This window comes from Dreissena polymorpha, chromosome 4 (assembly GCF_020536995.1).
Source record: "Dreissena polymorpha isolate Duluth1 chromosome 4, UMN_Dpol_1.0, whole genome shotgun sequence".
Taxonomy (NCBI): Eukaryota; Metazoa; Mollusca; class Bivalvia; order Myida; family Dreissenidae; genus Dreissena; species Dreissena polymorpha.
The window spans coordinates 75,150,791-75,175,848 of NC_068358.1; the positions used below are offsets into that span (position 1 = coordinate 75,150,791).

At 36.2% G+C, this 25,058-nt stretch overlaps 1 protein-coding gene across 1 annotated transcript in view; it reads right to left on the reverse strand.

Annotated features, from left to right (window-relative positions):
* The window catches only part of LOC127880297 (cyclin-dependent kinase 7-like), a 36,990-nt gene that overhangs the window by 11,734 nt on the left and 198 nt on the right, over nt 1-25,058 (reverse strand). Inside the window, exons 2-10 of the mRNA XM_052427660.1 lie at nt 19,864-19,923; nt 19,381-19,482; nt 17,662-17,730; nt 16,687-16,797; nt 14,559-14,677; nt 14,185-14,284; nt 13,449-13,535; nt 11,818-11,967; nt 10,060-10,195 (exon numbers count right to left, since the gene is read on the reverse strand). Coding sequence (XP_052283620.1) covers nt 10,060-10,195; nt 11,818-11,967; nt 13,449-13,535; nt 14,185-14,284; nt 14,559-14,677; nt 16,687-16,797; nt 17,662-17,730; nt 19,381-19,482; nt 19,864-19,923 — 934 coding nt within the window. The remainder of the gene's footprint in view (nt 1-10,059; nt 10,196-11,817; nt 11,968-13,448; nt 13,536-14,184; nt 14,285-14,558; nt 14,678-16,686; nt 16,798-17,661; nt 17,731-19,380; nt 19,483-19,863; nt 19,924-25,058) is intronic.

A 25,058-nucleotide genomic window follows, 5' to 3' on the forward strand; every position in this document is an offset into this window, starting at 1 on the left:
TATGATGAATACAATTTGAAGCTGGTACACGAGTCTGAATCAACAGCTTTCTATGATGAATACAATTTGAAGCTGGTACACGAGTCTGAATCAACAGCTTTCTATGATGAATACAATTTGAAGCTGGTACACGAGTCTGAATCAACAGCTTTCTATGATGAATACAATTTGAAGCTGGTACACGAGTCTGAATCAACAGCTTTCTATGATGAATACAATTTGAAGCTGGTACACGAGTCTGAATCAACAGCTTTCTATGATGAATACAATTTGAAGCTGGTACACGAGTCTGAATCAACAGCTTTCTATGATGAATACAATTTGAAGCTGGTACACGAGTCTGAATCAACAGCTTTCTATGATGAATACAATTTGAAGCTGGTACACGAGTCTGAATCAACAGCTTTCTATGATGAATACAATTTGAAGCTGGTACACGAGTCTGAATCAACAGCTTTCTATGATGAATACAATTTGAAGCTGGTACACGAGTCTGAATCAACAGCTTTCTATGATGAATACAATTTGAAGCTGGTACACGAGTCTGAATCAACAGCTTTCTATGATGAATACAATTTGAAGCTGGTACACGAGTCTGAATCAACAGCTTTCTATGATGAATACAATTTGAAGCTGGTACACGAGTCTGAATCAACAGCTTTCTATGATGAATACAATTTGAAGCTGGTACACGAGTCTGAATCAACAGCTTTCTATGATGAATACAATTTGAAGCTGGTACACGAGTCTGAATCAACAGCTTTCTATGATGAATACAATTTGAAGCTGGTACACGAGTCTGAATCAACAGCTTTCTATGATGAATACAATTTGAAGCTGGTACACGAGTCTGAATCAACAGCTTTCTATGATGAATACAATTTGAAGCTGGTACACGAGTCTGAATCAACAGCTTTCTATGATGAATACAATTTGAAGCTGGTACACGAGTCTGAATCAACAGCTTTCTATGATGAATACAATTTGAAGCTGGTACACGAGTCTGAATCAACAGCTTTCTATGATGAATACAATTTGAAGCTGGTACACGAGTCTGAATCAACAGCTTTCTATGATGAATACAATTTGAAGCTGGTACACGAGTCTGAATCAACAGCTTTCTATGATGAATACAATTTGAAGCTGGTACACGAGTCTGAATCAACAGCTTTCTATGATGAATACAATTTGAAGCTGGTACACGAGTCTGAATCAACAGCTTTCTATGATGAATACAATTTGAAGCTGGTACACGAGTCTGAATCAACAGCTTTCTATGATGAATACAATTTGAAGCTGGTACACGAGTCTGAATCAACAGCTTTCTATGATGAATACAATTTGAAGCTGGTACACGAGTCTGAATCAACAGCTTTCTATGATGAATACAATTTGAAGCTGGTACACGAGTCTAAATCAACAGCTTTCTATGATGAATACAATTTGAAGCTGGTACACGAGTCTGAATCAACAGCTTTCTATGATGAATACAATTTGAAGCTGGTACACGAGTCTGAATCAACAGCTTTCTATGATGAATACAATTTGAAGCTGGTACACGAGTCTGAATCAACAGCTTTCTATGATGAATACAATTTGAAGCTGGTACACGAGTCTGAATCAACAGCTTTCTATGATGAATACAATTTGAAGCTGGTACACGAGTCTGAATCAACAGCTTTCTATGATGAATACAATTTGAAGCTGGTACACGAGTCTGAATCAACAGCTTTCTATGATGAATACAATTTGAAGCTGGTACATGAGTCTGAATCAACAGCTTTCTATGATGAATACAATTTGAAGCTGGTACACGAGTCTGAATCAAATTTATTGAAGACTCTTTTTAATTTACAACAATAATCAAAATTTAAAAAATAAATAATTGTGAGAAATGTAAGAAAAAATGTGTCATATCTCTATTCTGATGAGACAATTAAATTATTTATGCTGTCATATTTTTAGTGTTTTATAAACCACACATTCAAATGTCACATTTTTTGGTGTATATCCATTATCCATTTTACAGTACATTTGAATGTTCGCATTGTTTCAACATATGGGAAACACCTGGAAGAATGTTGCACTACAGCATATACTGTAAGAAGGATACTTCTAAAATAAACACTAACATAAATCAACAAATCTTTCTTCCCAATCACATATCTAAGAGGGAGCATGGCAATCTCCAAATCTCATGCTTACATGCACATATCTAGATTATTCTTGTATGTTTATTGAACATACTTTTTGTTTATTTATAATTTTGAATAGTTTCTTTCATCTTTAAATAAATATAAACAGTTTAAAAAGGTCTCTAAGTACAAAACATAAATCAAAACACATTCACAGATTTGACATTGATTACTTCAGCCACATCATGCAAAAATGGTTCTTATGTCATACACATTTGTTTTTTAAGAATCTTATATACTTTGTTGATTAAAGAACAGACCATTTTAAGTAATATAACTGAAATGTGTATGAATGCCCTATTACTTTTATAGAAGTGTTTAATATTGGTTTAAACAGTGTAAATAAGATAAATGGAACTAGGGGTGTCGTTGTTCAAGGGAAAATAGCTATCAGCTTTGTTAAGGGAAAACAGCTGTAAGCTTTGTTCAAGGGAAAACAGCTGTCGGCTTTGTTCAAGGGCAAACGGCCGTCAGTTTTTTTCAAGGGTAAACAGTTGTCAGCTTTTTTCAAGGGAAAACAGCTGTCAGCTTTTTTCAAGGGTAAACAGCTGTCAGCTTTATTCAAGGGTAAACAGCTGTCAGTTTGTTCAATGGCAAATAGTTGACAGCTTTGTTCAAGGGCAAATATCTGTCAGCTTTTTTCAAGGGAAAACAGCTGTCAGCGTTTTTCAAGGGTAAACAGCTGTCAGCTTTGTTAAAGGGCAATAGCTGTCAGCTTTGATCAAGGGCAAATAGCTGAAAGCTTTGTTCAAGGGCAAATAACTGTCAGCTTTGATCAAGGGTTAACAGTTGTCAGCTTTGTTCAAGGGCAAATGACTAAGAATGTATGGATATATTTTGACAAAAAATTTGTAAACTTAATGGAGATGACATACTGTATTTATTTTTATTTTTTGAATCCTTCTTAATTATTAATGATTATTTGTTGTGACTCCATTTTTTTGGACATCCAGATTTTATATTGAAGCTATTTACATAAATCCACTGACACATTATGCATGCGTTTAATAATCTGATAACGGTCATAAAACCTGGCAGATAAATGTGAGAGGTCAATTGTTTGTAACATTTACATTATTTGGGTAAATAGGTATGTATACCACTAATAGGCAATGGATGCAGCAGATAATTCATAAATTGATATAAGTAAGAAAAGTTCTGATTAATGCAATAGCACCCCCTCCCAGCAGCGTACAATAACACCCCCTCCCAGCAGCGTACAATAAACCCCCCTCAGAGCAGCGGTACAATACCACCCCCTCCCAGCAGCGTACAATAACACCCCCTCCCAGCAGCGTACAATAACACCCCCTCCCAGCAGCGTACAATAACACCCCCTCAGAGCAGCGTACAATAAACCCCCCTCAGAGCAGCGGTACAATACCACCCCCTCAGAGCAGCGGTACAATAACACCCCCTCAGAGCAGCGTACAATAACACCCCCTCAGAGCAGCGGTACAATAACACCCCCTCAGAGCAGCGGTACAATAAACCCCCCTCAGAGCAGCGGTACAATACCACCCCCTCCCAGCAGCGTACAATACCACCCCCTCCCAGCAGCGTACAATAACACTCCCTCCCAGCAGCGTACAATAACACCCCCTCTCAGCAGCGTACAATAAACCCCCCTCAGAGCAGCGGTACAATAACACCCCCTCCCAGCAGCGTACAATAACACCCCCTCCCAGCAGCGTACAATAACACCCCCTCCCAGCAGCGTACAATACCACCCCCTCCCAGCAGCGTACAATAACACCCCCTCCCAGCGGCAGAACAATAACACCCACTCAGACCGGTGGTACAATAACACCCCCTCTGAGCAGCGGTACAATAACACCCTATCACATTGGCTGTACAATAACACCCCTTCCCAGCTGTGGTGCAATAACACCCCTCCCAGCGGCAGTACAATAACACCCCTTCCCAGCAGCGGTACAATAACACCCCTCCCAGCGGCAGTACAATAACACCCCTTCCCAGCAGCGGTACAATAACACCCCGTCAATAGGTTTTGATATAAATATGTACAGCTTCTTTTATCTGCAATTTGTTGTATTTGTAGACACAAGGTTTAAACTGTTGTATGCACATATTTTTGGGAAATAACATAAATAATCTAGTACATAGAACAAATAATATCCCAACATAATAGCACCATGTGACTGATAATTAATGTTAAGAATGTTATCTTCAAAAACATGCCTTTTCATAAGGGATTGGACAGGTAATTGTATATGCTGCATCAAATTTATTACTTTCAAACAACATTCAAAGGCTCGCAGATGTTAAAAAGAAACTTTCTCCTCTTTTTTTCATTCATTAAATTATTCAAGATATTCTAAAAATTTTAAGCAAACTTTAATGATCATCCAACAAATCAAGGCAAAGAAGATTATCCTTAAATATGAGACAACAATTGACATGTTGTAGCATTGAACAAGGGACAAAATTGTCACAAAACCAGGTTTTCATTGTGAAAAAAAATCTGATAAAGGGAGACAACTCAAACTGAACTTTTTAAATGAACAAACAAAATTAACACCCTTTGTAAGTTTGTTTTAAAATAAATCTATTTTTAGTCGTGGCGACCTTGACATTGGAGATAATGACGTGATTCTTTTGTGCAACACACCGTCCCATGATGGTGAACAAATGTGCCAAATGATTTTAAAATATCATAATGAATGACATAGTTATAGCCCAGACAAGCTCATTTATGGCTATTTTTTACCTTTGAACTCAAAGTGTGACCTTGACCTTGGCGATATCGACGTAATTATTTCGCGCGACACACCGTCCAATGATGGTGAACAAATGTGCCAAATGATTTTAAAATCTGACAATGAACGACATAGTTATGGCTCGGACAAGCTCATTTATGGCCATTTTTGACCTTTGAACTCAAAGTGTGACCTTGACCTTGGAGATATAGACGTAATTATTTCGCGCGACACACCGTCCAATGATGGTGAACAAATGTGCCAAATGATTTTAAAATCTGACAATGAACGACATAGTTATGGCCCGGACAAGCTTGTTCCGCCAGCCCGCCAGCCAGCCAGCCAGCCCGCCAGCCAGCCAGCCCGCCCGCATTCGCCAATCTAATAACCAGTTTTTTCCTTCGGAAAACCTGGTTAAAAATCATGTAGATGATATTCCCAGCAAAGATACCACTCATGCAAAGGGGAATAACCAGACAGTTGGCAGTCAAGTAGAGCATTTGGTTATTCCCCTTAAGATACTTCAGTCCCTTAATATAGTGCGCTCATTGATGGTGACATATTTTTATGGTCATTCGCCCTACCTCTGATTAACCCTCTACCACTTAGATACATATTTTCACGCATTTATAGTCCCTTAAAAAGTTATAATTAGCTTAAGACCTGCTAGATTCAAGTCGTTAAGGCTTCATCTCCAAACCTTAGATGCTGATAAGCAGCAAACAGAATAATACCTGAACACTCGCAGGCTGTTCTGGTTTATGCTGTTTGCACATAGCCACTGGCACTTTGCTTTTGAGAGGGAAAGTATGGCTGTTACTGGTAAACCAGCTAGCCCAGGAAGAGTGTCAGTTGGTAAACTGACCCCAGTGATAGGATTGAAATACTGTTGAAAACGGCACAAAACCAACAAAACAAACAAACTTATGGTAATAATTATGTTTTTGAACCAATGTATCCACTGGCAAATGTTTAGAGGTGGAAGTCTATAAGATATTTTGAAATGCAGATACAGTCAAAACTGAGAACAGCCGTCAGTCAAACGAAATGGCCAAAGTGAACGATGTCGACAAGTGACCGCTATTCTTGGATCACCACTTTTTAGATTGTTGGTCAGTTGGTAGTATTGCCAAGTCGTTACCCCACCCAGTCGTTCGCACACAGTGTAAAACAAAGGCTAATTGCCAATAACTACCCACTACCAGTAGGCCTAAGCATAATATCATAAATTATTTCTATTAAATAATATTAAATAATGTTTTATAAGTTGATTTAATTTCATAAATATTTTTAAACTGAATCCGTGACATTATCAACGATAGAATTGTTGTTTACTTAGCATCTCGTTCATTCAGTAAATCCAAGAATTTGTATTACATTCATTGGGATGTTTTTTTTTTAAGATTATCGCGTGTCATTGCCGTCATGTCCGAACAAATATCAAAGTGGATTTGCTGTCATAAAACGATAGAACTGTATAACACTATCATTGTAATTCAAAGAAAAAGACGCCAAAATCTTGTTTAAAAATATTTAGGTTGTTATAAAAGTTGCAATTCAATGTATATTTTTCCTGAAAAGACGATCACTAATCTTTTTATCACCTTCTTATAACAACACTTGCCAGCTTAGTGTTGTTATAAACAACATCAATGATAAAGATCTATTGACTATGTCACGCGCTCGTGTTTAGTCATTATGAATGCAGCCAAAATTTGCTTCTAATACACATTCTTATTGTTACGTGCACCTGTTTCGTTTGTGTTCTTAATTCTTGCGACTTGAAACAACTTACGCATGACCATTGTTTTCAGTTCAAACATGACTTTCAGAGTGGAATATACTAGTCGTTGGCCGTTATTGACATTGACCGTTATTCTCAAGTCTAAGAGTGATTTTCGTTGGGGGGGAATCCAGACTGACCATTGTCTGCAATTGACCTTTATTCTCAAGTGACCGTTAGGTCAGTTTTGACTGTATAAGAGTTAATGCACTTGTTTAGTTTTGTTATTTGTACAGTACTATGCAGTATGCAGTATTTTAAAATCTCAATTCATATCTGACATATTTGGCTGTTACTTTAAAACAGTACACAAGCCATGCATGTTTGGTCAAGACAATATAACAATATATGAGAAATTAACATCCTCTAACGCAGTCTTCAAAATTAGCTTTGAAAAGTTACATGCCACTCGGGCTAGTTACTTAAGAATTTGTACATGCCCAACATATTTTTTACATGCCCGAACTTTTTAACCAAGAATATAAATACTGGCTGCAGAGTGACAAGGGCAATGTTTGACACAACCGCTGCTCCCTTGTCATTGACATAGGACTCTCCTATGTCCAATCCCTTTTCCTTGTCAAGTTTGCATATGTAAACTTAGTCCCTAAAAGACTTATTACGTTTGGCAATATAATGAGCTGTTCTAAATATGATAGCTAATTTTTCATAGTCAGCTTTCTTCAACTAAATGAGACACCTGGCAGCCTTGGACTTGTACACATCTTGAGTGGAACTGGAATTTTTGACAGTACTATGCTCATGAAGTTTGGTTTTTTCATGCACTTCTACCACCACAAACAAAGTTTAGGGGGGCATATAGGAATAAGCTTGTCTGTTTGTCGGACGGTCTGTCGGTCTGTCCGTATTAAGTGTTTGCTCTCTAATTCAAGTTGTTTTCATCCAATCTTCACCAAACTTGGTCAGATGTTGTATCAAGATGATGTCTTGGTCAACTTCTAATATGGGTCAGTCTGGGTCAAAAACTAGGTCATGGGGTCACTTTGTGCGTTTAAAACATTGAGCATGGTGGCCCCTCTCAAATTCAAGTAGTTTTCATCAGAGTTTCACCAAACTTGGTCAGAAGTTGTATCTAGATGATGTGTAGGTCAAGTTCAAACATGGGCCATGATGGTTCAAAAACTAGGTTACAGGGTCACTTAGTGCGTTTAAAACATTGAGCATGGTGTACGCTGTTTTTGTAAAAACAACATGAAAAGATTCTGTGTCAATGCAGCATGTGGGGGTATTTGTCACGTCTATGACAAAGCTCTAGTTGTTTCAAGTTTAAGAACAGTTGCACCTTCAACAAAATTGCACAACTTTTCTTTGGGTGTCACTGCTATGTCTGTACACCAACCTACAGAACATGCCATTTTTGTACTGGAGCCACGGTCGAACGTTACACCAGTGCTCTTAAAAATAGCGTTCGCTGGTGTCCTCTTATCGTTTCCTGGCTTCCTTTTTCTCTAAATCATTGTCAATTTTCCGTTTTTAGCTCACCTGAGCTGTGCTCATGGTGAGCTTTTGTGATCACCTTTTGCCCGTAGTGCGTCGTCAACATTTGCCTTGTGAAAACTCCAGAAGCCACATTTATTGTCCGGTCTTCATGAAACTTGGTCAGAACATTTGTCCCATTGATACCTCGACTTAGTTAGAAACTGGGTCATGCTGGGTCAAAAACTAGGTCACTAGGTTAAAAAAACAGAAAAACCTTGTGAACACTGTAGAAGTCACATTTGATGCCCAATCTTCATGTAACTTTGTCAAAATGTTTGTCTAAATGATATGTTAGTTGAGTTCAAAAATGATTCAGGTCTGTTGAAAAACATGGCTGCCAGAGGGGGCGGGGCAGTATTCCTTATATGGCTATAGAGAAACCTTGTGAACACTCTAGAAGTTACAATTTTTGCCCAATCATCATGAAACTTGGTCAAAACATTGGTTTCATTGATATCTCGGATGAGTTCGAAAATGGTCCAGATCGGTGAAAAAACATGGCCTCCAGGGGGCGGGGCACTTTTCTCTGTATGTATATAGTGAAAAAATGTGAAAATTCTAGATGTCACATTTTTGGTCCAATCTTTATGAAATTTGGTCAGAACATGTGTTTTCTCGATATGACGGTTGAGTTCGAAAATGGTCCAGATCAGTTGAAAAACATGGCCGCCAGGGGGTGGGGCAGTTTTCTCTAAATGTTTATAGTGAAAGCATTTGCATAAGCGAACGAGACCGCACAACCACAGTTGTTTATAGTAAAACATTGTGAAAACTTTTAGTCACATTTTTAGTTCAATCTGAATGACACTTGCTGATCTTCACACATGGTGACAATCTTTATGAGCATAATATTTTTTGCTCATGGTGAACTTTTGTGATCACCTTTTGTCAATAGTCTGTCTTCCGTTGTACGTCATGAATATTTGCCTTGTTAACACTGTAGAGGCCACATTTATTGTTGGATCTTCATGAAACTTTTTCAGAAGATTTGTCCCAATAATATCTTGGAAGAGTTTAAAAATGGTTCCAGTCTGTTGAAAAACATTTCCGACATGGGGCCATTTGTTGTTCATTCTTCATGAAACTTGGTTAGAACATTTGTTCTATTGATATCTTGGGCTGCAAAGAACAGGTCATTTCTTTTTATCTCAGATGAGCGACTTTGGGCCTTTTAGGCCCTCTTGTTAAAGTGCTTTACCGGGCTTAGCCTCATTAACATACCTTAGATACTGCATAGCCTCTATGTCGGCAATGACATTTGTTGACATTGACGAAAACGGAAGCGCATGACTTGATTGAAATAATCAATTCAAAAAGCATATACTTGATTAATTTCTAGAGAAACCGGTGATAAGAACCGAATGTTACCGAATGCATCGTTCAAAATTAATAACGATGAAGTGCGCAAGCAGGTGCGTGTTGTTAGACCAATCGAATTTCATTGCTTTACAACTTCCGGCAAGGTGTTTGCTCCCAAAATTGAAAAAAAGATATGCAAATATCAAGAACTACTTATGATTTTTTTATAAACTGTCAATTGGCTTCAATAATTTACATGCCTGGCGGGCGACAAACGTGAATTTTTGTATGTGCCCGGCAGTAAATTTACTCGCCACGGGCAATCGGGGGTGTGCTTATTTCGAAGACTGCTCTAACGTATTTTTGATCATTTTGTAAATAGTCATTAAAATTTAAACGAAATGATTAATATGTATTTTTTTAATAATTATAAATTTTAGTGTGCTTATTAATAAGGTTAAGGAAAACATATTTTAAAACTTTGAAAAACACAGCTAGAGTACACTTATGGAAAGGGTCAGATATTATGACCCAAGATAAAGGTAGAAAAAGGTCTGCGTACCTGTCTCAGACTCCATTTTCCTCTTCAGGCTGGGTCTGCACAGGTCCATTACTTCCTTCTTGTTGTTCTTAAGCTGAGGTAGCAGGTGGTATGGGGTGGGGTAGGGCTTGCATTGAAAGTAGGCCTTCTGAAGGGCCTGTAAATAACAAATAGGTATGGATGAGGTTAGGCCTGCCTGTAAATAATCCATAGTTATGGAGGGGGAAGGGCAATAAAAAGCATGCCATCAGAAAGGCCTGTGAATAACACATAGTTATGGAGTGGAGAAGTGCTGACTTTGAAAGTATGCCATTTGTAAGGCCTGTAAATAACAAATAGGTACAGGGTGGATACAGCCTGCTTTGAAAGTATGCCATCTTTAGAGCCTGTAAATGACAAATGCAGAAGGACTTGATTAGAAAGTAGGCAATGGAAAGGGCCAGGAAATAATAATTTTTACTATTTTTAATATGACATGTTTGGAGTCAGTCACTAAACAGCACAGAGATGTGCCATTAACGTGACTTATACATGTACTCCCATCGGCTATGTCAGCCATGGTCAAGGGTAAATAATGTAGAACTGTCGGCATCACTGGGCTTGAAAAAGGAATATGTACACTCAATGGTTATGACATTTTAAAGTTTAAAATATATATCAATAGAAATGTGATAGCTGCTCTCACCACAATCTTAAAATATTGTATGTGAACTGACAGACAAACTATATAAAAGAGTGACTCCCATTTATCCCATCTCATTTATCATTTTCCGTGGTATAATTACACAAAATTATTCTGTATACATGAGACAGCAATATTTAATGCTAGGTCAGGGCTATAGATAACTTTTGGGGTATAAATTCACCCCCTGTTTTTGACAACAATAGGGTTTTTGAAAATTCAATAGTTTTAGCAAAAAATTTCACCCCCTACTTTTGAGCTTAATTGGGTTTTTCAACCCTGTTTTTTTGTACTCAATTAGGTAATTTAGGGAATGACATATATAACATAATAAAAATCTACTAAGGATACGATATTATTTATACAAATGGAATTCAAAAAAGTACCTGTACATAACAAACAATTACTGAATTTCTGATCAATGTTATTCATTTTTGCGTTGAATAAGACCGAGTTCGTGAAAATCGCTGCACAATTGATGAAGTTATGTTCAAAGCGATGCACCTTGTTTTCGGGTCATTTTGAGTTGAATACCTTGAAAAAAAAAGTAGAAATCGGACAGGTCTACGAATAATTACAATACTACCCCAAAGATTGATAATCGCTGGAAAGACTGCCTTCTTTTCTTCATAGGACGGCATATAAACTATGCGGTACATTTTTGTATGGAAAATAACCAGTCTAAAACATACGCCCGGTGTTCGTAAGAATTGCGTTACGTGATGCAAGTTTTTTTTACGGGCTTTATGTTATCAAATTTGTATTTGCGTTTTTGTATGCTTTATTTTGAATTTAATTACGTTTTTGGTTATTTTAATTGCGTAATAACGCAAGTACGCTTGTTATCTATAGCCCTGCTAGGTGAACTTGAGAGTCTACTCTGAGATTCAGACAGTTATTCCATTCAACTATGGCTAAGGGACTTTTTGAAGTCTTCACAGATTAATCAGAAACCACTTCCGCATAAACTGGATTATCATCAATAAGAGACTTTCTCTAGAGAAAACAATTCCATAAAAGCGGACAGTATTGTCCCTGATAAGCCTGTGCAGACTTCACAGGCCGATTGGGAAACACTGCACGCACATGCATTATACCTGTGAGGCAGTGATCCTGCTGAGAGGGTCCATCCTCAGTAAGCCTCTCAGTAGCTCCAGAAGGTCGTCTGAGGCCGCAATAAAGATCTCCTTCAGGTCCCTGCCTATGACGGGCTTGAACTGCACAAAGTCAGGCAGATACTCCATGGCCTGCAAGTGAAATCAAGAATGTACATACTGGTACCTTAGTTTGGATATAACTCTTAAATATCAGACATAAAAACTGAGCTTACTTAGTTTGGATATAACTCTTAAATATCAGACATAAAAACTGAGCTTAATGTATGGATAAAGTGCAGGATGACACTTAACTCTTGGATCCATGTTAATAAAACTTCTCAAATCATTAGAAACATAGCCATGCCACAAAAACACTGTTTTCTTAATTAATTTACCCAAACTACGTCTACATATAAGTAACCTACACATAACCTCTCCAATCTCAAGCTATTAACCCTTTGCATGCTGGGAAATTTGTCGTCTGCTAAAATGTTGTCTGCTGAATTTCTAAAATAAGCATTTTCTTTGATTTTTTTCAAAGAATACTATCAGAAAAGCAAACAGATTGGATCCTGATGAGACGCCACATTCAGTGGCGTCTCATCTGGATCCAAACTGTTTGCAAAGGCCTTGAAAATTTGGTTCCAGCACTGAAAGAGTTAAGCAGAAACCATTGTTCTTTACTGTTCTATTGACTGTAGTAATTAAATGGAAAACATTTGTCTATTTAACAGCGACCATAACCTCGACCTGACTTTCCACATATATTATCCCAAGTAAGCCTACATGTACACACAATTTCAGCAAAATAGCCCCATCCTACCCACAGTTAAGCACAAACACCATAACAGAATACAGTGTGTGTCAGTACCTGCTATACAGTGGACTGGATGACCTGGACAACACAATACACATGTGAACAAACCAACTAGAAGACGTGTTTCAAGACGCAGTTCTATTAAGCAAGAACAACTTGGAATTCATAGTTCCTAAAAAGATGAGCTTGCAGCTGCAAGTGGACACCATATCTCCTACAATAGTACACCTGATTTCATATGAGGTTGCAGCATTTAACAATCTCTTCACATGGTAAATTGTGTCTTGTTCTGAGAAAACTGGGCTTAATTCATGTGCGTAAAGTGTCGTCCCAGATTAGCCTGTGCAGTCCGCACAGGCTAATCAGGGACGACACTTTCCGCTTTAATGGTATTTTTAGTTTCAAGGAAGTCCCTCCTTATCGAAAATCAAGTTTAGGTGGAAAGTGTCGGCCCTGATTAGCCTGTGCAGACTGAACAGGCTAATCTGGGACGACACTTTACGCACATGTATTATGCCCAGTTTTATCAGAACAAGACACAATTAATTGAGCCTACTTCTGGGACACCTGGGCCTAATTCATGTGTGGTCAGTATCATCCCAGATAAGCCTGTGATAATTAGATAAGCTAATCAGGGATGGCACTTTTTGCATGTATACGATTTTTCATTTAAAATAATTCTCTTCACACCAAAAATCCACATTAGGTAGAAAGTGTCGCCCACAGACTGCACAGTCTAATCTGGAACTACACTTTACGCACATGCATTTAGCCCAGTTTTCTTAGATGAGGCTACATAAGTGTTAATGCTTACAGGCCAGTCATCCCTGGACGGAGTGCCCAGAACCTCAAATATCTTGCTGAGTTGGTCTAAATCTGTCTCACCCGCTAAAAATGGTACCTGCATAAAGACATTAGACAAATGTCATGAAATCCATGCAACATCATTTGCACTAGAGTATTGTTTAAATATGCGACAATTAACCAAAAGAAAGCTATTGTTCAATTTAATTAAAATGCATTGCATTTCATGAATGGTTCACAGTGATAGCTGATAAAGTATAAGCCATCACTTCAAATCTTTCATAAGATGAAACTGAAAATAATTTCAAAGGCAGGTGCAAACCATTTTCATTTTCAAGGAGAAAACTAATGATAACAAGAGCTCCGCGGTCGGCGAAAGATGCCCCCCAAACAGGGCCTTTACACCCATTCCTGAATCCTTTGATAATACACATGTGAAGTATCAAGCCGATTGGTCAATTTTTTTTACAAGTTATTGATTGGAATGATTTTCACACTTATTGTGACAGTAACCTTGACCTTTGACCTAGTGACCCAAATTTCCAATGGGGTCATCTACTGTCCAAGGCCAATGCATATGCGAAATATCAAGCCGACTGACATCCTGCAAAACAATATAACCCCTCTTCTTCGAAGGGGGGCATAACAATTATGAAATGAAATCTTCATTCATTGATACAAAATGGAATTGTGTCATTATGCTTTCACTCTTTAATCATAGTATATTGTGAACACATGTCACATACCCGCAATAAAAGCTCAGCTAGTATACAGCCCACTGCCCATGTATCCACACCTGTACCATAGTTCCTAGCCCCAAATAGCAGCTCAGGACATCTGTACCACCTGGTTATAGAAAAAGATCCAGAGTTTCATTAAAGTTTGTTACAGGAACATAAACAATATCCTTAAGGCAGCATGAACTACATGCTAATTCTAATTTAAATCAATTCCATCAAATCTTACAAAGCTCAAGTTGTATATATTTTAAAGACTAAATAAAAACAAAACATCATGAAATATACAGCTCTTTGTGTACTACTAGTACATGTATGTAAAGAAAAATAGACAAAACATTATTGATTTAAAAAGGGTAAAAAAAAAATACAAGCCTTAATACCTTGTCACAACTTGATGAGTATATATTCTGTTTGGAGATCCAAAGAATTTGGCCAGACCAAAATCTCCCAGCTTTAGCACCCCATCTTTGTTTATTAACAGATTGTTTGGCTTCATATCCTGAAATGAAAGTGATTACAATTATAACAGATTGCATGAAAACAATTATTTCAAATCTATGAACAACTGATCATTCACAAAAACACAGACTGTAATGCATCTTTATGTGCAATTGAGTGTGACCAAATACATCAAGTAACAAGAGCACCGCATACCAGATGCCAACGCTCGGCTGCGGGTGAAGTTTTGAATAAATGAAAGCTTGTCAAAATTTATTTTTTTAGAGGTCACAGTTACCATGACCTTTGACCTAGTGACCCAAAAATGAGTGTGGCATGTAGAACTCATCAAGGTGCATCTACATATGAAGTTTCAAAGATGTAAGTGGAAGCAGTTTGATTTTAGATCCAATGTTCAAAAGGTTAACAAAATGTAAAGGTTTTAGCACGACGTCAGACGACAAGCTGGCTATGACAATACCTCAGGTTTTCTCCGAAAACAGCCGAGCTAAAAAGCCACCTGAATTTATTTACCAGCAAAATATTAACTGAATATTGCCCAACTTAATCATTAATCGACAAAATGTAACTGGTCAATAAATACAACAACAAGGACAAGGGACAAAATTGTCACAAAACCAGGTTTTCATTGTGAAAAAAAAATCTGATAAAGGGAGAAAACTCAAACTGAACTTTTGAAATGAACAAACAAAATTAACCCCCTTTGTAAGTTTGTTTTAAAAAAAAATATATTTTTAGTCGTGGCGACCTTGACATTGGAGATATTGACGTGATTCTTTCGTGCGACACACCGTCCCATGATGGTGAACAAATGTGTCAAATGATTTTAAAATCTCACAATGAATGACATAGTTATGGCCAGGACAAGCTCATTTATGGCCATTGACCTTTGAACTCAAAGTGTGACCTTGACCTTGGAGATATCGACGTAATTATTTCGCGCGACACACCGTCCAATGATGGTGAACAAATGTGCCAAATGATTTTAAAATCTGACAATGAACGACATAGTTATGGCCCGGACAAGCTTGTTCCGCCAGCCCGCCAGCCAGCCCGCATTCGCCAATCTAATAACCAGTTTTTTCCTTCGGAAAACCTGGTTAATAAAAATGAGATACGGGTTTGATCTCTCTCCAGTGTTTTTTTCACCTATAGGGGAATGGTGGCGGGGCCCGTCCAAAGGGGAAAAATGCGTCTTTTTTAGGAAAAGGGGAAAATTAAAAATTCACTTGTTTATATGTTATGATATTTATTAAATGAATACACATGTATGTATGAATGTAATATTCACAGCTGAATGTCTCTGTCCGTTTTTTTTTATAAATATATCAATGATTTTTTCAACAATAGTTAAAAAAAAAAAAAATTATTTTTTTTTAACTTCTGGAGGGGATTTTTTCTACAAAACAGGGGGAAAATATATACTCTTTCTTGAGGGGAATGGAGCCGAATTTCGGCCCCGAAATTGCCATAAAAAACACACTGCTCTCTTAATATGCCTTCTTGTTAAACAGCTTACCAAGGTTGATAGCCACCATTTTTTGGCATTTGTTCTTAAAACATGATACACTGGCTATGAGATAAAGCACACTAGAATTTATTTAACTAACTCATCTACTTAAAAACAAGAGATTGCCAAGCAATATTGTCCCCTACCGGTGAAACTCCACCATTGTCAGTAAAAAAAATTATTATTTTTTAAATATTTGTTGCCATAGCAACCAGAATTCTTGACGTATGAACGAAATGAAATGACGTGCATACTCTCCATATTGCCATCTATCCATGCTTGAAGTTTCATGAAAAAATATGAAGAACTTTTAAAGTTATCGCAGGATCCAGAAAAGTCTGACGGACTGACAGACTGACTGACACACGGAGCGCAAACCATAAGTCCCCTCCGGTTTCACCGGTAGGGGACAATAAATACACATAGTGATATTTCTCTTGCAAAACAGGTCTTTATATCTACAAAGGCTTGCTACTTAAATTATTAAATAACTTACACTGACCAGGTGTAGAATTAGCGTGTACTGTGTATATACTGACCCTGTGTAATATCCAATTAGCATGTAAGTACTCAAGTCCCTGTAGAGTCTGCAAGATGTATGCCTTGATATGAGCCATTGTCAGTATGATGGTATTGTCCTTGATAATCACCTGCAACATACATGGAAACATTGAACACCTGCATAAAGGTCAATATGGACACCTGCATAATAGTAAATAGGAACACCTGCACAATGGTTAATATGGACAGTTGCATAATGGTAAATTATGAACACCTGCACAATGGTTCATATGAACAATTGCATAATGGTACATTATGAACACCTGCACAATGGTTAATATGAACAATTGTAAAATGGTAAATTATGAACACCTGCACAATGATAAATATGATCAATTGCACAATGGTAAATATGAACACCTGCACAATGGTAAATATAAACAATTGCACAAAGGTAAATATGAACACCTGCACAATGGAAAATATTAACAATTGCACAAAGGTAAATATTAACACCTGCAAAATGGTTAACATAAACAATTGCACAAAGGTAAATTTTAACGCCTATACAATGGTAAATATTAACACACACATTAGTAAATATGAACACCTGCACAATTGTAAATGAGCTTTAAATGAAAGAAGGAAAAAGTCAAGCCAGTACTTGTACAATTAAGTAGAATGATAAGTCCTCTAGGACATGTTTAAATGTCTACACATTCGAGTTCACAACTTTTTAACATACATTATGATAAGAAATATCAGTATACCTCAACTTACAAAGTTATAATACCCATACCAGTTATTGCTCACAAACAAACCAGAAAATCTTCTACTCTCAGTTATTTAAATTGTTGTTCAATTAATACACTCAATTACCAAGTTTTCTTATTACATGAAAATGCATCGCACCAATATTAAGTTAACTTAATCATTATAATGGCAAACACCATACCTCCCTGTTACATGATGTAATGGAACATCTTACCAGTCAATTTCAATCTTATACATACCTCAAGGTCTGTTTCCATAAAGTCGAAGACCAAACTGACATTGGATTTCTGTCCGAAAACATCGAGTAACTGAAGAAAAACACAAAGAAAATTGCAAACACCTTTTTCAGATTTTTTTTCCCAAGAAAACAATCAATCACAAAGATGACAACAGAAATCAAACCACGAGGGTCTATTTATTGGTGGTTTGAGCATGGGAGTAAAAATATATAATTTGGGGACAATTGAAAGAAAACATCATTATAAGAAACATACTGCAATTTTTTTTGGTAAATTTTGTGTGAAGACAGAGCCACAATTATAAGATCCAGATGAACAATTATTCCAAATGTTATACTTTTTAATAAAGACAAAATAAACATAGGCATGAAAAACATTATCATCAAATATAATACATATACAATCCCTGCATTTAATTAACATTTCAAGTCACTAGTGAGAGTGCGCAGCAGTGTAAAGTGAGCTGACGCCTGAACTTCATGAAGAAAGCTAATCCAGTCAAGCTGTTTCGAAAGTCATACGGTTAACTTCGTTAGGGTAGATACGTAAGAATAGGGGCTAATTGTTTACCCCCCATCATGCCCAGTTAAAGAATTAATTTTTTTCCAGGACATTGTACTTTTATCAGCTAGACGGGGCTGAATGAAATCAAAAATGAAAACCTGTGTTCAACACCTGATTGTATTTATATGGGTATTCTGTCATAAAAATTGACTTTGTTTTGCAGTATCATGAAGGGATAAGAAAACAAAAACATAATTTATTCTTAGTAGTTATTATAACCATACCCCTTATTCTGTGTGGCTGATTGATTTACCTACACTTACGATGTATGTGTTATTGAATTTACCTAAACCAATGATGTGCTGGGTTTTTAATTTCCTACCTCAAAGATGTGTTGGTGAGGTAGCACAATGTGTGAATGATTGATATACCTATCCCAATGATTTGTGGGTGATTGCAATACCTACTAAATGATGTATGCATACTTGAAATACCTACCCCAATGATATGAGGGTGATTGAGATATCTATCCCAATGAGATATGGGTGATTGAGAAACCTATCCCAAGATGTGTGGGTGATTTATATATATATATATATATATATATCCCAATGATGTGTGGGTAATTGAGGTACCTAACCCAATGATGTGTGGGTGATTGAGATACCTTCCCTTATTATGTGAGGGTGATCGAGATACCTTGTTATTGATGTGAATGACATGTGGGTTATTGAGATACCTATCCCAATGATGTGTGGGTGATTGTGATACCTTCCAAAATTGTGTATGGGTGATTGAGATATCTATCCCCATGATGTGTGGGGATTGAGATACCTACCCAAATGATGTGTGGGTGATTACCTACCCCAATGATGCATGGGTGATTGTGATACCTACCCCAATTATGTGAGGGTGATTGAGATACCTACCCCAATTATGTAAGGGTAATTGAGATACCTACCCCAATGATGTGTGGCTGATTGAGATACCTACCCCAAGATGTGCGGGTGATTGAGATACCTACTCCAATTACGTGAGGGTGATCGAGATACCAACCCCAATTATGCGAGGGTGATAAAGATACCGACCCCAATGATCTGTGGCTGATTGAGATACCTACCCCAAGATGTGTGGGTGATTGAGATACCTACTCCAATTACGTGAGGGTGATTGAGATACCAACCCCAATTATGCGAGGGTGATTGAGATACCTACCCCAATTATGTGAGGGTGATTAAGCTCTTGCAGCAACTTGATCTCGCGAAGTGCAGTTCTATTTATACCATCTGCAGCTTCCTGCCTCGTACCTAGCTTGATCTAATGGAGGAAGCAATGACCAAAGTAATGTTAATGCTTTATAAAGCAAGTGTATTACAAAATGAACATTTCCTTTTTTCAATGGAATTGCTAATGTAGAATGTATATTGATAATTTAAAGGAATTGTGACTTCATGTGAACTTTATATTGCAAGGAAATTATATAATGTATATGTTTATTGCAAGCCATTATGTTTTACTGTTTACATGAAATACTTTTAAAATCAAAAACAAAACTAAAAAAATTAGTTTTACCTGTAAAAAGGATGTAAGGAATACAATGAAATGCTTTCATTACAGAAGCAGATATATCCCTAACTGAGCTTAACTTGTAAAGTTACATTTTTAATATAATTATCTTCTCATGATGACATCACTTACTTTTTTAACCGCAACTATTCTATCTTTTACAACATCTCTTGCTTTGTAGACAGTGGCAAACTATAACAATAAACAAAAAATAATAAATAACAAACATTTAGCAAACACTGTCAGAATTGAAAGAGGCAGTTCGCCTTTTTAATATTTTTAGCTTTTAAATGTTTATCTGTGGAATATGGACCAAATTAAGAAAGAAGAAGTATACAATGTAATTTGTGAATAGTAATACCAAACGAATCTGAAAGCAATACTTAATATAAACTCATACATGAAAATGATTTTATTATATCTGAAATACATAATTTGTTAGAGGGAGATTATATGATTTTGTCAAATATTTATGAGTTTATATAAAATGTGTAAAAAACTTATTATATATATATTTCAATATAAATTAAAATAAAAGTGAAGAAGAACATGCGCGGAAAAATGAAAAATAAGCCAGATATTTAATTCTGAAATTGAAAATGGCTGTACAGTCTAAATGCCAGCATGTATATCATGCATGTACGATGTGAATCTAAATTTAGTTTAACGGTTTATTTGAAATTCCCGCAAGGATATCTATTCATACGACACATGAACACTAACTCTGATTCTAATAAAAAGACGAAAGCTTCGGTCATTGTAGGAAAATATGTACGAAATATCTTCGTCACAATTGGCTCGGGGCGCTAATTTGTCTTTGCTGTATTTTATGAAATTTGTCTTCAATGTATATTATTTTTCTTGCCTATTTTGTATTATTGTAACATATTTTATCAATATATTACAATTTAACACATATAAAAAATCGTATCATCTCGCTTTAAAATTTGTTAAATACTTCTATAAAGAAATGATAACACATGTATGTTCATGTTTGTAAGGTCTCATAAGCGGAGTTAATGATAATATATGACTAAGAGTAAGAGAATCGAATGATAAATTATGTTAGCGGGGAAGGGGCTGGCAAAAAAATTCATTTCATTCAGAAATTGTTTTTAAATACAGTCAAGTTACCATTACCGAATCATTACCCATAGCGGATCATTTTGATGTTCCAGACTGTGTATCGCGATAAATAGTTGACATTTTTTGATGATTTTTTTTGCAAACAGCATCTTCAAGGCCTGTTCTTTAAAACGCATTGATTGAGTAGTAATCGGAGCTACTCTTTGTCAAACATTTCGGTATGTTTTGCTGACATGTAAATACGACTTTGTTGACTTCCGTCTCGTTTCCAAATCGAGGTTTAACATTATTTGCGGTCAAATGCTATAACTCTGTTGAAAAGTAAGAAGTTTACGCATTAATTTAAAGGCCATTTAGTAGTCTTTCTGCCTGCAAAAGTCATTTTCAGTTTTGATTCGTGTTAAAGATTTTGCAACACCTTAAATGAAATGAAGAATTAGGGCAATAGCGGGTCAAGCGTGAAAATATGCGTATTGAAATAATAATAATTATATGCAAATCTTGTTGATTCTTTCAATAAATGATCTCAATCTTCATGTTTTATTTATGTTCCATGTTCAATATCTATGATTAGATATGATTAAAACAATTTACATGGTTTATAAGATGTCCATATCTTTTCGATCTATTAAGGATTATCAACAGATAATTCAAACAATGGACTGTCAGTTGTAGTGGCAGCCATTGTGTGAATACGTTTTTTTGTCACTGTGACCTTGACCTTTGACCTAGTGACCTGAAAGTCAATAGGGGTCATCTGCCAGTCATGATCAATGTACCTATTAAGTTTCATGATCCTATGCCTAAATATTCTTGAGTTATCATCAGGAAACCATTTTACTGTTTCGAGTCACTGTGACCTTGATCTTTGACCTAGTGAACTGAAAATAAATAGGGGTCATCTACCAGTCATGATCAATGTGCCTATGAAGTTTCATGATCCTAGGCGTAAGCATTCTTCAGTTATCATCCAGAAACCATTTTACTATTTCGGGTCACTGTGACCTTGACCTTTGACATAGTGACCTGAAAATCAATAGGGGTCATCTGCCAGTCATGATTAATGTACCTTCATGTATGAAGTTTCATGATCCTAGGCGTAAGCGTTCTTGAGTTATCAGAAACCATTTTTCTATTTCAAGTCACTGTGACCTTGACCTTTGACCTAGTGACCTGAAAATCAATAGGGATCATCTGCGAGTCATGATCAATGTACCTATGAAGTTTACTAATCCTGGGCGTTAGTGTTCTTGAGTTATCATCAGAAAACCATTTTACTACTTTGAGTCACTGCAGGCTTTTTCCGCTCCATTTTGGGAAAATGCCACACTGGAATTTTGGGAATTTCGCGTCGTGAAAACTCCCATTTTGGGAAAAAAATTAATCGCAAAATTGGCTCAATTGGGAAAAATTATCGCATGTAAATAGTGTTAATTATATTTCAAAGAAGCCGTTAACTGGTAAATAACGACTATTTGGATAACTTATTATTAAAATTTTACAAAATATTATGAACATGTGTGATAAGTGCAGGTTTTTAAATCTGAATTTGGGGAAAAGGCTTGGCCTTTTTTTGAGGTGAAAAAAATCTCGCGAAGCGCTGGATTTTGAGGAAAATAAGGAAAGTCTAAAATAATCATTAACATATTTTACAGTTTTAAAAACAATTTCAAGGCAACAGATAATTTAATTATGCAATACTTTCTATTTTCTACACTGGATCAGGTCAACTTATATATTTTAAGGGTAAAAAAAAAAAAAAAAAAAAAATTTTTTTTTTTTGGAATAATTGGGAATTTTTTTTTCAATTGGGAAAAAAACAACCAGATTTGCATTGGGAATGGGGCCGAATTTCGGACCCGTGGCATAGGGCGGAAAAAGCCTGCACTGTGACCTTAACCTTTGACCTTGTGACCTCAAAATCAATAGGGGTCATCTACAAGTCATGATCAATGTACCTATGAAGTTTCATGATCTTAGGCCTAAACGTTCTTGAGTTATCATCCGAAAACCATCTGGTGGACGGACGGACCGACATGTGCAAAACAATATACCCCCTCTTCTTTGAAAAGGGCATAATAAGAAAGTCATGCCTAAAGTGTTGATACAAGATAACATATAGAAAACAATTAATAACAAGACAATGAATATACATGTAATTTATAACTGGCAATGTAACTTGATCATTGTAAACAACACAGTTCATGTTTCAACAGTTCAAATAGCGTGCTAGATGCCCTCATAAATGGTTTTGATCATGTGATCTGTTTTGGCTACAACTGATCCGTTAATGCATGATTTCTGAGGCGAAAAAAGGTATCACATATACATTTTGCCTGCGCTTAAAAATAAGACTATTCGCTGAAACAGTAAGCGAAGGTAATATTTAATCAAGCTGGTGTAAAAGAAGTCTAAATATACTGAAACACGGTTGACTTGCGGTACTTGAGGACTATTCACTTGCGTCTGGAAACTATCTTCAAATATCAGATAAATGATTTAAAGGACAATCATTTTAAAAATAAACTTTATTTGACAGCTGCCTTTTTATGACCAAAATCCTTTAATATAAACTGCGGTAGAAACAAATCTAACACCGCTGTCTGCCATTGTTGTTTATTTTTTCTCTTGGTAAATTTGTGGTAAATAGGTTAAACAGCACCAATTTTAAATTAAACATGAATAATCAAAGCTCTGACCATTAAAAGTAACAATCAATAAAGAATATAACAAGTTAAATATATGGAATTTCGGACATCAAATAAAATAAATAGCACAGTTATTTTCAAGCAATGTTGTATTTTTTCGTTTCGACAGTTAACTGAACTATAAAAATTCAAATATTGTTAATGTCTGAGTTTTACGACATTTAATAACCAAAAATCGATTCCAATCTGTAGCAAGAGATGTTTTCTGTCAGATTTGACAAGAAAGTCACGCAGATTTGTGTATAAACATAAGCCAGAGGGCGCTAATGAAATACCGCGACTCAACCCGACCCACGAGTTAACTGGGTTTGAGTATATCGTTGAGTGACCCGAATCGACGCTGCCCTAATTCGACGCATTTTTTGTTTTGCCTCTGTTTGATACATAAGCGACATCCGTTGACGTCATACAATAGCACATGATACTCTACGCACAATTAACTATAGTTATTGTTTGTTATGTGGAAAATAGCTGGTTAAAAGGTAAGATATGGTTGATCGTTTTGCAATTGATGGATTTTTATGTATTTTACTTAATGCAAAACTTTTGAACACTTTATACCCAATTGTCTTTGTTAATAAGACCGTGGGTTAATGCGTCAGTTTCGTCTGCAAAAGTTCACTATTTTATTCATAAGTCACGTGACTGCCATTTGACAAAACATCGTATAAATAGATTTATTTTCACTATGAAAAAGGTGTACGCGTAAACTTTGATTTGAAGTCCGGATATGTTTTTGGTTATGCTGTAATACAATTTTAACAATATGTAGCAAGTGTTTATGTTGGTAATTGCATATTATGTTTATTACTAATTTTCATTTAATTGATTATAAGAGCAGGTTCCACAAAAGAAGTACAGGTTATATTCACATATCTTCCATAAACACAGGTTATGACAGGGTTGCTGACACAGGCCCCTATTAAAACCACTGACAGACAGTATGGCATCACAAAATTAAAAATCTTATTTGCTTTAATTAATTTCAGTTTCATATTACTTTTACAGCAGTTACAAATTTAAGCACAACAACCATGAGTTAATATTTTATTCATTCAGTCTCCACAGGAGTGATATTTACATTGAAATCATGTAACCAATCAGATGCGTCGTTTTAGGGCACTCTCAACAGATATGGCCGCCGTTACATAGGCTTGGGTCATTTCGTTTTTCAACAAATTTTTGTTGATAACACAATCAATTGAATTTAAAATGTGTAAATAAAAGGTACATGTGTAATGAAATAACAAAATTAATTACATAAATCCCTATATTGAGCTACAAAACCTCAACATACTGCTTGTATGCGTCGAAATTGGGCACTCGAGGATACATTTATTGCTTTTCACCAGAACAACTTAATTGCGCTACTGATCCGGCAATGGTAAATTGACTGTATTTTTTTTTCATATAAAATAATGCTTCAGTGTTGCTCCACGACTCACATGTAACAAGCTACCTCTTGTCGTATTGAACTTGAAATCACTCCCTTACTAAGGCCTTAGGCCTCTAAAATCATTTTCAAAGGCTATA